Genomic DNA, 14,492 nt, shown 5'->3' on the forward strand with positions numbered 1-14,492 from the left:
CTCGAAGCACTTTTGCCACTCTGATTGAGGTGTCTCTATAACATGCTTTGTGGACGCTTCAACAGCTAATTCCGGTGTCGAAAAACGTTGACCTCTTAGTTTAATTTTAAACGTACGGAAATGAAAAGAAGTCATTTGGTGCCTAGTCAGCACTTTACGATACGTGGATAACTCAACAAATCGATGTTTTGAGTGCTCAAAAATACAGTTACTTCAGTCGATGTGTGAGAGCTCGCATTGTCGTGGTGAAGAGTGATCCGTCTTCGGCGGTTGGTTTTCTGATTTCTTGAAAGACAACTGCCAAACAAGTGGTTGTGTACCACTCAGAACTTACTCTTCTGCTTTGTTCTAGTGGTATGATTGCGACATATCCCGTTTAAAAAAAGAAAACAGGCCTCCATTTGCTTGACAGTGCTTAGTGCGGGAACAACCTTAGTCTGATTGGGCTCATCTGGAAACACCCATACATCATTTACAGCTTACTTTTGGGTTCATAAGTGTAAACCAAGAATTCAGCACCTGTCACGATGTCATAGACGTGTTTCGAAGTACCGCTATCGTGTTTTTCTAACATTTCTCTAGACCAATCGACACGAGTGATTTTTGAGCGATTGACAAATTGTGTGAGATTCAACGTAAACAAATTTTATTTTCCCACTAATGCCCATAGTTGTCTCAATTTCACGAGATGTCACATGGCGATCTTGCGATATCAGTTTGTGCACAGTATCAATAGTTCCGGAAGAACAACTGATTTTGGATGATGGCAGAGAACAAAATTAAACAAATGAGCTGCTGACTATATTAATAGTGCTAGTATAAGTATTGTGTCTAATACCTACAGTAAGTAAAGTAAAGCTCTCATTTAAATAAACAACTTTTTTCATTATTTGCTGAAATAATTTTTATTATATCAATTGTGTAAATAAAATATATATTTTTAATTAAAAATTTGATTTCTTAACTATTTACAATATATCCTTTGAAACACGCTTTAGTTACTCAAACTTTCAGACCGAATTGTCCAGCGCTAAATATTTATATATTCAACTTTTTGATCATCGACATCTAGATAATCTTCTTGTTGCACTTGTTGCTTTCGGTCAATAGTGTTATGCTATTTCATTGACACCATGTCATATCCGTTGTTGGATCCACACCATTTAGCGTTTCGCAATAAAAATTGAAAAGAAACGCATGCCGACATCGAAGTTATTAGCACTAAAAGCACTCGGTTTTACTGAAGCGAGGATTCTTGGAAAAAAGAAGTAAAATAGCGAAATAAGCAAAAGTGCAGGTATTTTATAATAATCAATGAAAGCAACTATGATTTCTGTAAATTAAAGAATGTTCATTTAAATGCAAAATAATTTAATAATATGATAATAAAGTTTCAGCCAGTCTCTAATGCCAATGCAACCGTGTCCTTATTACCCTAGTTTGATAAAATATAGTGCAGTGCCCGCATTTACCCAGTTGCAACATTCATCAACGCCAGGCACAGATTTCTAATTTATTAAATTCTTTGCAGCGATGGGTCATTTGGTGCACAAATTTCCTGAATGACTGCAGGCGCTCAAAGAGAAATGTGCATCAATTATTTGCAGCTAGAATGTGACCCTAAATGTCATGAAAATTTTGACACTTTTATTTACGGTGAGCTGTAATTAATATTAACAAACACACACATTCAAGTATATACAGGAGTACTATTAAAGTTGTTGCTCACACGATGTGTGAGTAAGAAATAAAAAAAAAATATCTACGAAGTAATTGAAATAGTGAAAAATTATACTATATACATATATGTATATACGAAAAAAAATACAGGGCTCTTAGTGTGAAATTCTCATAACATTTCACTATAAGTGCTAGTGGCAACACAGACTATATGAGCCGTGTTTGGCAGGAAGTTGCCACATATTTTGTCATGTACGATTTGGTTAAAATGGAAAAAGCAGCTATTACATACTTGTAATAATGAAAGGCTCATAATCCATTCTTCGAACTTATGCCTACATATCGCTCTCTCCCTTTAATTGTCTTTTGGTTCTAATAGGTAACAAGAAATAACTCCAAGTTATTTTAGGGTGAAATTCGTCATTGTTTCTAAAAACTTAAATTCAATCCATGCAATAGCAGAGAGGCTCCTCTGTACCAGTCCATATTATTCAGTATTTTTTTATTCCTGATGCTATATTAAGTTAAATTCTGCCATCTTCTGTTGTGTCACGATATGTTGTGTTATGTTATGTAACAAAATGTTTTTTATTCATTATGTTCGCTACAAACGCACTTTTATTATTACTATTACTGATGCTTCCCATTTACATTTATCGTCCTCCAAATGGCAGTTGTTTCTGTTTCCAGTTAATGTGTCTCATTTGTTGCGATATGACCATCTGATTAGGGATTACAATTTAGGTATATACTCCATAACAAATATACCATAAACGCAAACACAAACACGCATATAGAAATGCATTTGTGGGAAACTTTTATATGTTATTATTGTAGTTAGTGGGTCGCATAGATATGTCAACAAATGGAAAAGATAAGTGGTCGAAAGTGCTGATTTTGAGCACACACACGTTTGTTAACTGTGCTTAGTGTATTAATTGATGCTAATCCTAGGAAATACTTACTTTTAGGTTTCAAATATTTTAGAACTCATCTCTTTAAAAGCTGGTTGTGTCAGTTTAAGTGCATGCGGACATATAGGCAGATTGTATCAAGACCTGAACTACCTCAAGTTAAGCACCGTTATTCTTGTGTGTTTTTATAACCATTACACACATTTTGTATTTGTTGCGTTACGAGCGTCGTTTTCAACTTAAATGGCGACAGCGACGACCTGCTAAACATACATAAGTGCCATCCGCGGTGCGGTGGTGCCGATTGAGTTTGCCGGAGTGCGAGTTGTAGCAATGCTGTCTTGTCATGATTTAATACTATCATCCGCACATTCCACATCACCGGCACCAACCTGTCGTCAACTCAGCAGCTTTTTACGAGCACACCAACGAAAATGCCGGCGATTGTGTCAAAAGTTTAATGCACACGCCTGCCGTTCGTGTTACTCGTTTGCCTTGACTTATCACTTTCGTAGGTTGTAGGCACACTAGACATATTAGCGGCGCTGCGCGGTAGTGTTCTGGTCACGTCGACTGATTATTCGTGAAAGTTTGAGCCGCTTACGTGCCGGTGCATGTACGTCAAATTCCGTTATGAAGTTCACCGGTCGTATGGTCGGCGCTAGTTGAGCGCCAGGCTTTCGGGACATTGTCAGACTATTTGGTGTATCGGGCTCAGCTAGTTCCGAATCAAGTTCACCCATACAAAAGGAGTCGTCCTGTTTATACTGACTCGCGCTGTTGTCCCACTCTTGCGAGTTAATCGAGATGTGATCATCGCCGAGGGGTCGCGCATTACGCGCTGCATGTGCCATACTACTGTTAATGACGGAGCGACGCAAATTGTCACTACGGTTGCAATTTATGGCTGAAGGCTGCGGATGACCGAGACAAAAGTTATGCGCACTGCCCAACTCTATGTCGAGTAGAATATTGCTATCGGCACCATTAGAACGTTGCGACAGTTGAGATTGCAGCATGCGATGGTGTTGTTTTGTTGCGGTCGCTGCAGTTATACCATTTACTTGATTTTCAACGATTTCCTTTCGTTTGGTGAGAGTTGTTGTCAGCGGGGATTGCGAGCCAATGGAGGTGTAACGAGAACGATGTGATGAATGACGACTAACGCTGTTGCCACCCATTCCACCGCTGCTGTTGATTGTTGTCGTCGTTGTTGTTGTTCGGATGCTATCCTGAAGAGAGAGATGATGTCTTTGGTCACGACAATGTAAATGCATAACTCGGTAAGAGTGGTAGTGATCGAGAGCATTGTTATTCACCGTTGTATGTAGACGCATGGAACCATTCTGTCGCAGCAGGGCGGTGTAGTTGCGGCTTTGACTCTGAGAACGGCCGGGAAATCCGAATTGACGAGCTAGAGTTACCTGCGAAGGACAACGAAATGATTTATTTTAATACATTAAGTTATAAAGTGAGATTGTGCCATCAAGTCTTAAATAAATAGTTGTTTCTAGATCTGATGGCAGTCGGGCCGCGATGCTGGTACAAATTATCGAGATTAATTGAGTTGGTGAATTGAATAGGATGAGATGTGATGGATAGAGGTTGAAGAGAATAAAAATATACGGTATTAAATAACACGAGGTGATATTTAGGAAACAGGATTGATGAAACTATATAAGATGTGATGAAATGAAAGGAGACGCAATGAGAGTAGTTGATACAAATAACACGACACGAGATTAAATTGTTACAATATTATAGAATATATATCTCCCTTATGCCTACAATATAAAGGCATTTAACTTGGCATATGTATGTAACATTTCTTTCCACTCGTGCTTTTCACCCATCCGACATAACATTCAACTTAGCTCACCTTAAAAGCATCACGGAATTTGTGACTCATGATGTTGTACAGCAACGGATTGATGCAGGTCGATAGGTAATACAACACACCGGATGTGAGGTCGACAGCTTCGAAGACATCTTTAAACAGTTTCGATTCAATGTTCGCGCTGCTGCCATACACAGCCATCAGGCGTTGCGAAGAAAAAAGCAAAAAGGAAAAACACAAAATGGAAGAAACCAAAAGAAAAAAAAAAAAACACATACAAACAAGTAATCATGCAAAAATATACATACATACATATAATTAAATTTCATTTCATAAAATTGTTTGATGTTCAAAATATAGCTGTCCCAATAAACAACAAATCTACATAATTTAGAAAACACATTGTGCCATACATATGTACATGCCATTTTTGACTATTTACAAGGCAGTGTTAGATATGAGAATCAACAATTGTTGTTTCATTTCTACATCTCGAAACTGCCACAACCACCAGAGGGAACCTCGTACGCTGATGACTGCACATACGCTGATGACTTGACGTCGGTCAGTGGAATCAATAGTATGTGTAAGCGGCTATCTCTCCGATCTTTCTCGCTTCTTCTCTGCAATGAGCCTGACACTCTTCCCCACTAAATCCACAGCGACCATTTTTACAAACTGGATGAAGGAGTACAGACTGGATCTAAAAATTTCAGTCGATGGCATTAAAGTTCCAATGGTCAACAACCCTAAGGTTTTAGATTTTGCATTCGACAGCTTGCGCCCCTTCACTCCTCACACGACCGCAATAACTGCCAAAGAACAGAGCCGCAACAAAATCATCAAATCACTTGCCGGCAGCGCTTGTCAAAACAGTGCCACGGGATGCCTCTTGATGTCCCCAATCGAACACCTACATAGTGAGGCCCGCATGCTCCGGTCAAGGAACATAACGAGCTCCTTCCCAAGCATTTCCTGTTGGGATATTTTTGTAGGAACCACCCCTTCAGTCGTCTGCTTGAAGCAGATCCACCTCCTAGGTACATCAAGAGGTCCTTCCTTGATTACGTCGACGACATTGGACAGTACGCCGACCAGACTCCTGTTTATTAATTGACTTGAGCAAGCTTGTTATTTTGACGCCAACACAAAATTCGTTTAGCCAAATTGAAATAAAAAATAGAGATATTGGAATTTCACAAGTTACTACTATTTTCTATTAAAAGACGTTATTTCACTTAACTTATTGAGAAATGTACGTCACAGCGTATAATAAAAAACTTGAAGAAATTAATACTTTCTATTTACGACTAAGATGTGTTCTATTCGCCTTAGACTAAACAAAATTTTTAAATCAAATCAGAACTCACTAACCATTTTATTAATCAACACCAATTACTTACCCAACATTCTGATCACACGACTTTGAGCACTGATTCCACGATGCACATCCAGACTACGTCTCGGCACCGCCTGCAGTAAGCGACTTCGTTTCAACTTTATACCAATCAGGACGTAGAGGACACAAATTGCCGTCATGGGACCGCCAAAGAAGATAAAACCCGACACAGCGAAAACATGCTCGACGAAATGATTGCCAATCTGTGAATCGGTAAAGATAGCACACACACTTGAATTTTTAAAGTTTAATGAAGAAATCACATGTAAAAGAAAGGTAATGTTAGCAGCCACCACACTACCACTTATCCCGGAATGGGCTTTTTGAACTTACCGTGCATGAGGTGCCGCCCTGTTCGGAGACAACAGAGAATTGCATCGCTTGCGGCAGGGCGAGTAGCAGCGCCGCCACCCAAATGGCGAATATGAACTTGATGGCGCGCGATAGCTTCGACATGGTGTGCTGTCTGCAAGTAAGCGACAAAGAGTGGAAAGGAAAAATAGAGTGAAAAGAGTTCAGTTGGAGTGTAGGAAGTTCAGAACTTAAGGCTACAACAAAATAAATCTATAAATATAATATATAAAAATATTCAAAGTCCAAGTGCACGCGTATGTGTGAATCAAAGTGAAAATCGCGAGGGCGCAACATTGTGTGGTGTTCACTAAAGATTGGCAAGCGTATCGCTACAATTAATCACAAAATTTATCAGTTGAAACTGAAAAAGTAAAGTAAAGTAAAATCCAAAAATTACATTGGCTTCAACGTGAAAGCTCCACCTTTTATTATCTTCTTCTAATACTTTTTCTTACTGTCATTTTAACTTATTAAAAAAGGCTTACCTCATTAAGAAAACATAAACTATTTCAATTGTAAAAAATAAAATAGAGGTAAATTATAAGTGTGAGCTGGAAAAGAAAAAAATAAAACCGTTAGTCATTATACATCAACTTTTACTCACCGAAATGGATGACATATCGCTATGTAACGTTCAACGGTAAATGCCGTTATCGTGAGAACGGTTGCATTGGTGGCTGTCTCTGCTAAAACACTACCAAGTATGCAAATTGCATCGCCAAATGGGAAGGCATTCGGGTACCAAAAACTGTAAACGTCTTGAGGTGCACCTAAAGAAGAAAGATTATTATTGAAATCGTATTTGCTCTTACTAAGGTTATAGGTCATAAAACGAACAGGAACGAAAAGGGACAGCTATAGAGATTCTCTAAGTTTTAAAGTATAAGCCAGAGGCCAACACTATACAATTACTGTGAAGTGTAACTTCTCTGATCTACATAAAATCATCAAATTTGTTCGTGTATGTTGGAATATATCGGTGTTTTTATAGGCGCGTGGTTTTAATACGACAGTACTTTTTTCGGAGTTGGTTTTTTTGACAGCTCTTACTTAATTTATACTTAGTTTGGTTTACCATTTCATAATAAATAGATTTCTCCGGAACAGCATTGCCAATTGTGCATCTTTGTTACAAATACAAACCTTTATATTTATTATCAAGCTAAATTTTGGCCATAACATTTAATAATATGTATTTGATTTTTTCCTGAAAACCACACATCGGAATAGACACCCTCGTATTATAATTTTTCTACACCACCAACCCAAAGTTATGAACGAGTCATAAACAGCAGTGACCCGGTTATACTATGCAGTAAGTGCTTAAGTTGATAAAATTTTTTCACATTGTTAAGAACTCCAAATAATTAAATTAAGTGGTTTCCTGCAAAATCTAGGTCATATATGCACATAAGATTTTACTTATAGCTAAGTAGAGTGACGTTGTATATATATAAGCTTAGGTTACTCGGATATCATGTACTTGCAACTATTTTTGGTTTAAGTGGTAAAACCACTCGCTTTCGACCCCTAGTCTATTGAATTTATACCAGTTGCTAGTTCGATTCGCTAGTGTATAAAGTTTTGCGAAACAAGGGCAGCTTTCAGGATCAAGTTCTTCAAGTTTCGAACTTCCGAAATCAAATAAGACAAAGCAGTTTCGTCGAGAAATACACGAAGGGAATCATATAATATTATATGCAACATTTGGTTTAAATTCTGATCTCAAGGGTAAGAATTTCAATTAATCAGACACACGCATTCGGGACTAATCCTCTCTCAGACGTAACTGGATAAGCAGTTAATTTAAACTACCTCTGAAAGGCATAGTAATCATAAGTAAAGTGACAAAATCGAGTGTTTAAAACAATCCTATGTGACCATCAAAATCATAAGGTATCGCCTTTTTTGATCGCCGTAATATACCTTTATAATCATCAGGTTTATATTGAACCGGACTTTATTGTGATTCCATTGTTTTGTTTCCGAATTATTTTCTAAATTTTTATATATCTCTAACGGTTATGTGTAAAAAATGCAACCCACCTGACAGCAGCAACATCAAATCCGACACAGCCAAGTTGAAGAGATAGAAATTGGTCGCGGTGTGCATAAATTTATTTCGCGAGATAACAATGCAAGTAATGAGATTACCCAACACACCAGCCACGAAAATGATGGCGTAGAAGACGGTAAGCGTTATCAGTGCGGACATGGGGAGCTGCTGCTGCGGCAACTCCCAGGTCTGATTGAGCTGCGCAGTGTTTAGCAGATCCGTTAAGTTCTCCGTCGATATGTTCAGAGTCAATGACATATTCTGCTCGAATGCCTCGCTCTGCAACAATTGCTGTAGGTCCACCACGGAGGACGAGTCAAAGGCAAAGAGCGGCGAATTGGAGTAGTACGCTTGACTTATGAGGATATCCTCATCGAGCATTAACACTTCGTCAGATGTTGAGGCGCTTGCCAAAGTGCTGGCGGCAATGGTAGCCAGTTGAGGGCGCCAAAATACGTGGGAAAACATCTTGTTTGACAAAAGGGGATATATGTTGCGCTGGCTGGGGTGGTGCTTAGTTGCTGGTGTGAAATTTCATTTTCTGTAATAGGCGCGTGGCGTTGGCTGTAAGAAAGTAAAAAGTGTTTTATTTAATATTTATGCATTTATGTGTAGAAATTGAGATCGAATTTCGAGCTTTATTGAGGTTGATAGAATATTGAGTCAGTAGGCGGGGCAAACGGAAACATTGTAAATTTTAAGGCTTTGTGAATTCTTTAAATTTATTTTTTCATGCAAATAATGTGCCACAGATATTTAAATTGATAAAAATGTATTTTCTCCTTTGCGGTAATTTAATGCGGCCGACTTTTTGCCTTTTTGTGGTTGGTCTTCTGTGTCAAGCATTCAACAGGAACAAAACATATATTTGGGATTCAACTTTAATACTGGAGAGTTTTTTCGTTTAACAAATTTTTCAACATACTCAACTCATGCATGTTGTAAATTTAGTAGAATGAAAGAAAAGCGAAAGTTAAAAGTTCACAATACTTCGGCATTGCGGAAACTCTCACACGCACCAACAATGCAATGGAGCAGAAACTCAAATAAGTTAAAATTACTTTGCCATGTATTGTAGTGCATTTGCAAAATAACGAAAGAGAATAAAAAGAAAAAGGCAGAGACAATAATTCACGCGGTATGTATGGTGAAGTGTGCGAATACACCATGGAAAATTCAAAGCTATTCTGGTATTGTGAATCACAGCTAATGTAAAATAGGAAAACGATGGAGTACAAAGCAAAGAAGAAGAAAATTAAATATTTTTTTAGTTCTCTCATCGACTGATCGAACTTTTGCATTTAAACAAATTTGGGTATAATTTTTTTAGAGAAATATGAATTTACGCACAACCATTTAGAAGGAGATTCATGATAGTGTTCCATTGAGGGTCTTTAAGAAAAGTTTCAAACTAACACACCAGCTAGGATAAAACTTAAGTCTAACTCTAAATCTAACTCTAACTCTAACTCTAACTCTAACTCTAACTCTAACTCTAACTCTAACTCTAACTCTAACTCTAACTCTAACTCTAACTCTAACTCTAACTCTAACTCTAACTCTAACTCTAACTCTAACTCTAACTCTAACTCTAACTCTAACTCTAACTCTAACTCTAACTCTAACTCTAACTCTAACTCTAACTCTAACTCTAACTCTAACTCTAACTCTAACTCTAACTCTAACTCTAACTCTAACTCTAACTCTAACTCTAACTCTAACAAATAAAACCTTTGCCGTTCGTTGTCCTTGAAAATGGCTGAACTTTGAAATTACTACGGAATGTGTACAAATACTTGTAAACTGGTGAAGGGAAAATAAACAATAAACATTACTCACACACTCGAAGTTTAGCATGTATATATCTTTACTCAACTCATTTAAACTTCAATGGCTTTAACCTTTACTTAAATTTGCACAGCGTTGATTGCATTACATATACATATATTTGAGGCTATGAGCTCAGATAAAGTTGGTGAGGAATACTCATGCATGGTTTCAGAACAAAAAGTTAATTAAACTTGCCAACATTTGAAATTAACACACTTTTTCTACTGCTTTGTACACACATATACATATACATGAATATACTAAAATTTCAGCTAAGAAATTTCCTAACACATTCTAACGAGACGCTTTTCCCTTTCACTTTCTATGTGAGTATGCGTTTAGCTCCATGCGAAAACTCTTGAACGATTTTCGTTGTCAGCAAAATTACTAAACTGTAAAATTTTCAACCAGTGAAAGTACTTATCGTAGTATGTGCGTAGATGCGCGTGGATGCTCAGGTCTTGGGGGCTGTCTTACGAGAGAATGTCAGTCTCTGCCTCTATCTCCTATACTCCTAGTTGAGTTCTGTGTAAAGAAATGACAAAATTTTAATTTCTCCTCCTTTTTAATTACGCTCCCTCCCAATAACCTCAAGTGAGTAGTTAGCGATAATTTTGTTGTGTTGGACAAATTTATAAATAAATTTCAGCACAAAAATTAAGTATAAAAGATAATAACTTATCTACTATTAGCATGGTGCATTTCACACCTAACAGCCAAGGAGAAAGATTTCTGTTGGAATTTGAGACATACCTAACCATAAACAGTTCTAAGTGAGATATGAATATAGCATTGTAAACATAAACTTAATTGAACCATGCTCCGTATGTTCGTGATTCTATTTGTTAAAGCCTATTCATTTCAATTAGTAGCATGTGTCATTGTATTTTGTACACACTTGTAATTCTTTTTTCTGAATTTCATAAATCAGGCTTTCATATATTCGAGACAACATGTATTTTTCCGTATAGCAGCGCAATGTCATTTTCATTGTCTAATTGTTTACTTAAACGTACCTAATAAAATCCAGAAGTTTTAAACGATTATGCCGCAGTATACGAAATATTTTCTTTGACTTCGTTGAATAGCATACTTCTTGACTAACATTTATATGTGTTTCTTTTCTAAAGCCGGTGCCGTCAATATCGCTGTGTCGCACTAATGCCAATGCGCCAAAATGTAGGCAGCAAATATTGCCTCACACACAGAAGTAATAGATATTCGCATTCTTTTCGGAGTAATTGGTAATCAAATCAACAAAAAATAGCAATGCTTTTAAAAATAATGTAAAATATGAGACTTTTTTTTAAATTAAAGCAACTCTTTCTCCCTCTTTTCTCTGGATTCCTTATTATTAGGGACATGAATATAAAAAAATACGTGATTAAATAAATCGCAATAAAATATTTGACTTGTAAATAAATAAATCTTTCTGTAAATTTTTGAAGTAGATTTAAAACAAATGAAAAATAACCAACATTTTAACGGTTATTTACATGCACATATCCGGAGAATTGCTAATTTATTGGTAAACAATTTTATAGCGATTGAACGAAAGAAATAATGACACTTGTGTGCCTGCAACTATGTTTACTTAAGCGAGGGTGTAAATACACATCAATGAACTATTTTTTTTCCATGTGCTTCTATTTATGTGTGTATATACTATATCTCTGTCGCTTTTTCCATTCAGCTTGCAACCGAATTTTATGGGACTTACTGTGACCAGAAATGATCTCGCAAAAGCAATAAATTGAAGAGTGCGGTTCGCGTTGTGAGCATAAATCACTTAACGGTTATTTGGAAGACTGAGAGCAACGATTTAGCAGGATGGATACAGTCTGGGACTTATAAAAAATACACACATACCGCAATACATATATACAAACGTACTTTGTTTTTGCCAAGCATCACATTTTAATCAAATAAACTGATTATTATATTTCTTACCTCATGACAGTGTGGAAACCCATTTCCAAGAATAATAAGTTCACAAAAATGACAATCAGTTCAACAAGACGTAGACTGGGGTCAATACAATGTCATTGCGTATCGACATGTCTATTTTTTGTTATGAAGTTTTACTACTCCTTAGTACTCACCTCGCGCAGAAGACGTAGAAAGGCACACACGCAACTGCTGTAGCTTAGCTGATAGTGTTTGCTTTATTCATATATAATATTATATATAGTTTTACATTATTAAATGCAACAAGCAAATGCCACGCGAGGCAAAAATTCCATATTCAATGTCAACATTTCAGCAGCACGAATGACTATGGGAGGAGTATATAAAACTATGTACAATAAAAATATACATCTGAGTTATTTAAGGTTAAGAATTCGAGTTTTTGCAAATGTGTAGAGGAGAGAGATATTGTAGCATTTAGTCTGGTATCTTTTCTGCAGAGCTTATATGGCGAATTTTCTCTTTCCTGTTGTCATCTTTGACGTGAGGTGGATAAATGACCGTCACACTGATATTTGTGTGAGTTATGGAAAAGACTCAACTCTGGTTGATACTTAAGGGTGTAGGGTATTATTTGTATAAGCAGCACATTTTATGTCTGTTATACATTACATATTTTTCTCCCACGAAGAGCTTCTGCAAAAGCAGAATACGACAGTTCAAAGTATTTTTAGCAGACAAATAAATGGTTTGGCATATTTGTTGAACGCTCAAAGACTATACATACTCGAAAATACTTCTATTTAGAAAAAATTAGCAAGTGTTGGCCGCCACACTAATATTTGTATGAGTTATGGAGAAGAGATCAGCTCCGATTGATACTTAAAGGTGTCTGATATTATTTGTATTAACACCAAATTCTATATATAAATTAAATTTCAGCTATTTCTATCACAAAGAAGCTTTCTAAAGGCAAAAATACGTTACTACAATTATTTCGCAATATTTCATTTGCATAACTATTTTATTGTTTGCTGTTAAATTTGCAACAATCTTCTGTAGTAAATACTATTGTAGCTTGTGCTTAGAAAAACTGAAATCCACAAAAACACAAACTGATATACTCACATACATATGAAAGATGAACATTTTTTTAATTACAAATCACTAGCAGGTGCACGTGTGCTCACTAACTTATCGCCAACTGTGCTGATTTATCGTTTTAATCGGAAAAGTGAACGTATACAAGTACATATTGTATTAACAGCTAATCAACAATAAAAACAACCTAACCAATATTAAAACAACTTTGACAAAACCAGAAACTACAGCAAAGTGGCTGTGAGCTTTGCGTGCATCGAAGACAAAAACATGAATAAATTACCTAGTTCTAATAAGTATTTATTGCATTTGTATATAATACATTTTTATTAATGCGCTACCTGAAAAGAGCACAATAAAATTCTATTGGTGATTGGTTAGAAACCGAAACCGATAGATCCGCATGTTTGTATAACTAATGAGTTTATTTTTAGATTACACCGAAGTGTTTGAAATATTTTCTAATAAAAGCGTTATTTTACATATGTATACTTGTACTTATGTGTATAAATATATGTACATATCCCATAAGTATGATATGTGATTTGGAGTGTTGCTTGTGCTTATGTGATAATTTATGTCACTCGTGACATCTGATTCAATGCTATCAAATATATCGATTGATGATGATTATATTATATAACCATTTGCTTAGTTTTCCATAGCAGTATTTTGCGACCAAACGAGTTAAATTAACAATAGTTGGTCATATTATAGATAAAAATAAAAGGGTGGTCCGGGGTTCCGCATTTTTTAAAGAAAAAAGCACAGAAAATTCAAATTTAATGATTACTGGAAAAAGATTATTATCATTCGATAGAACATTCTTTGGCATTTATTTTTTGCAGATTATCTCTTTCATATGTTAGCCGCGAATAGATCTCAGATGATCCATCCGTTGAGTCCCATTTTCGATGGCTCGTTCGAGCATTTTGACTGATAACTATCGAATGGAAAGCGTGATATAGACTTTAGACTTTACATATCCCTACAGAAAAAAGTCTAACGGTGTGATATCACACGATCTTGGTGGCCAATCGACCGGCCCAAAACCGGCACAAATTGCTGGTTATCTTCTCAACGGCATCATTTTTGAAGAAATATGGACCGATGATTCCATCGGCCCACAAACCTCACCAAACCGTTGGTTTTTCTGAATGAAATGTCAGTTCTTGAATTTCTTCAGGTTGCTTTTCGTCCCAAATGCGACACTTTTTGTTTACATACCCATTGAGCCAGAAATGGGCCTCATCGCTGAACAAAATTTTGCTCGCAAACGTTGGATCTTCTTGGGACTTTGAGTCCATAAAGCGAAGTGATGTCACTTGGAAAGAACGAGCGGTTTTAGTTCTTGCACAAGCTGTTGCAAAATCTCGACGTAAAATGCGCCAAGTCGTTCAATTGGACCGAAAT

The 14,492-nt window shown here is 36.5% G+C and overlaps 1 protein-coding gene across 1 annotated transcript in view; it reads right to left on the reverse strand.

The window, feature by feature from the left end:
- Positions 1 to 887: 887 nt before the first annotated feature.
- The window catches only part of LOC118679718 (growth hormone secretagogue receptor type 1-like), a 28,489-nt gene continuing 14,884 nt past the window's right edge, over positions 888 to 14,492 (reverse strand). Inside the window, exons 3-10 of the mRNA XM_070106089.1 lie at positions 8,231 to 8,804; positions 6,789 to 6,954; positions 6,164 to 6,296; positions 5,835 to 6,033; positions 4,474 to 4,694; positions 3,914 to 4,018; positions 2,646 to 3,826; positions 888 to 1,254 (exon numbers count right to left, since the gene is read on the reverse strand). Of these exons, the coding sequence (XP_069962190.1) occupies positions 3,131 to 3,826; positions 3,914 to 4,018; positions 4,474 to 4,694; positions 5,835 to 6,033; positions 6,164 to 6,296; positions 6,789 to 6,954; positions 8,231 to 8,708 (1,998 nt within the window). The 5' untranslated portion in view covers positions 8,709 to 8,804 and the 3' untranslated portion in view covers positions 888 to 1,254; positions 2,646 to 3,130. The remainder of the gene's footprint in view (positions 1,255 to 2,645; positions 3,827 to 3,913; positions 4,019 to 4,473; positions 4,695 to 5,834; positions 6,034 to 6,163; positions 6,297 to 6,788; positions 6,955 to 8,230; positions 8,805 to 14,492) is intronic.

The sequence above is a fragment of the Bactrocera oleae genome, chromosome 2 (assembly GCF_042242935.1).
Source record: "Bactrocera oleae isolate idBacOlea1 chromosome 2, idBacOlea1, whole genome shotgun sequence".
Taxonomy (NCBI): domain Eukaryota; kingdom Metazoa; phylum Arthropoda; class Insecta; order Diptera; family Tephritidae; genus Bactrocera; species Bactrocera oleae.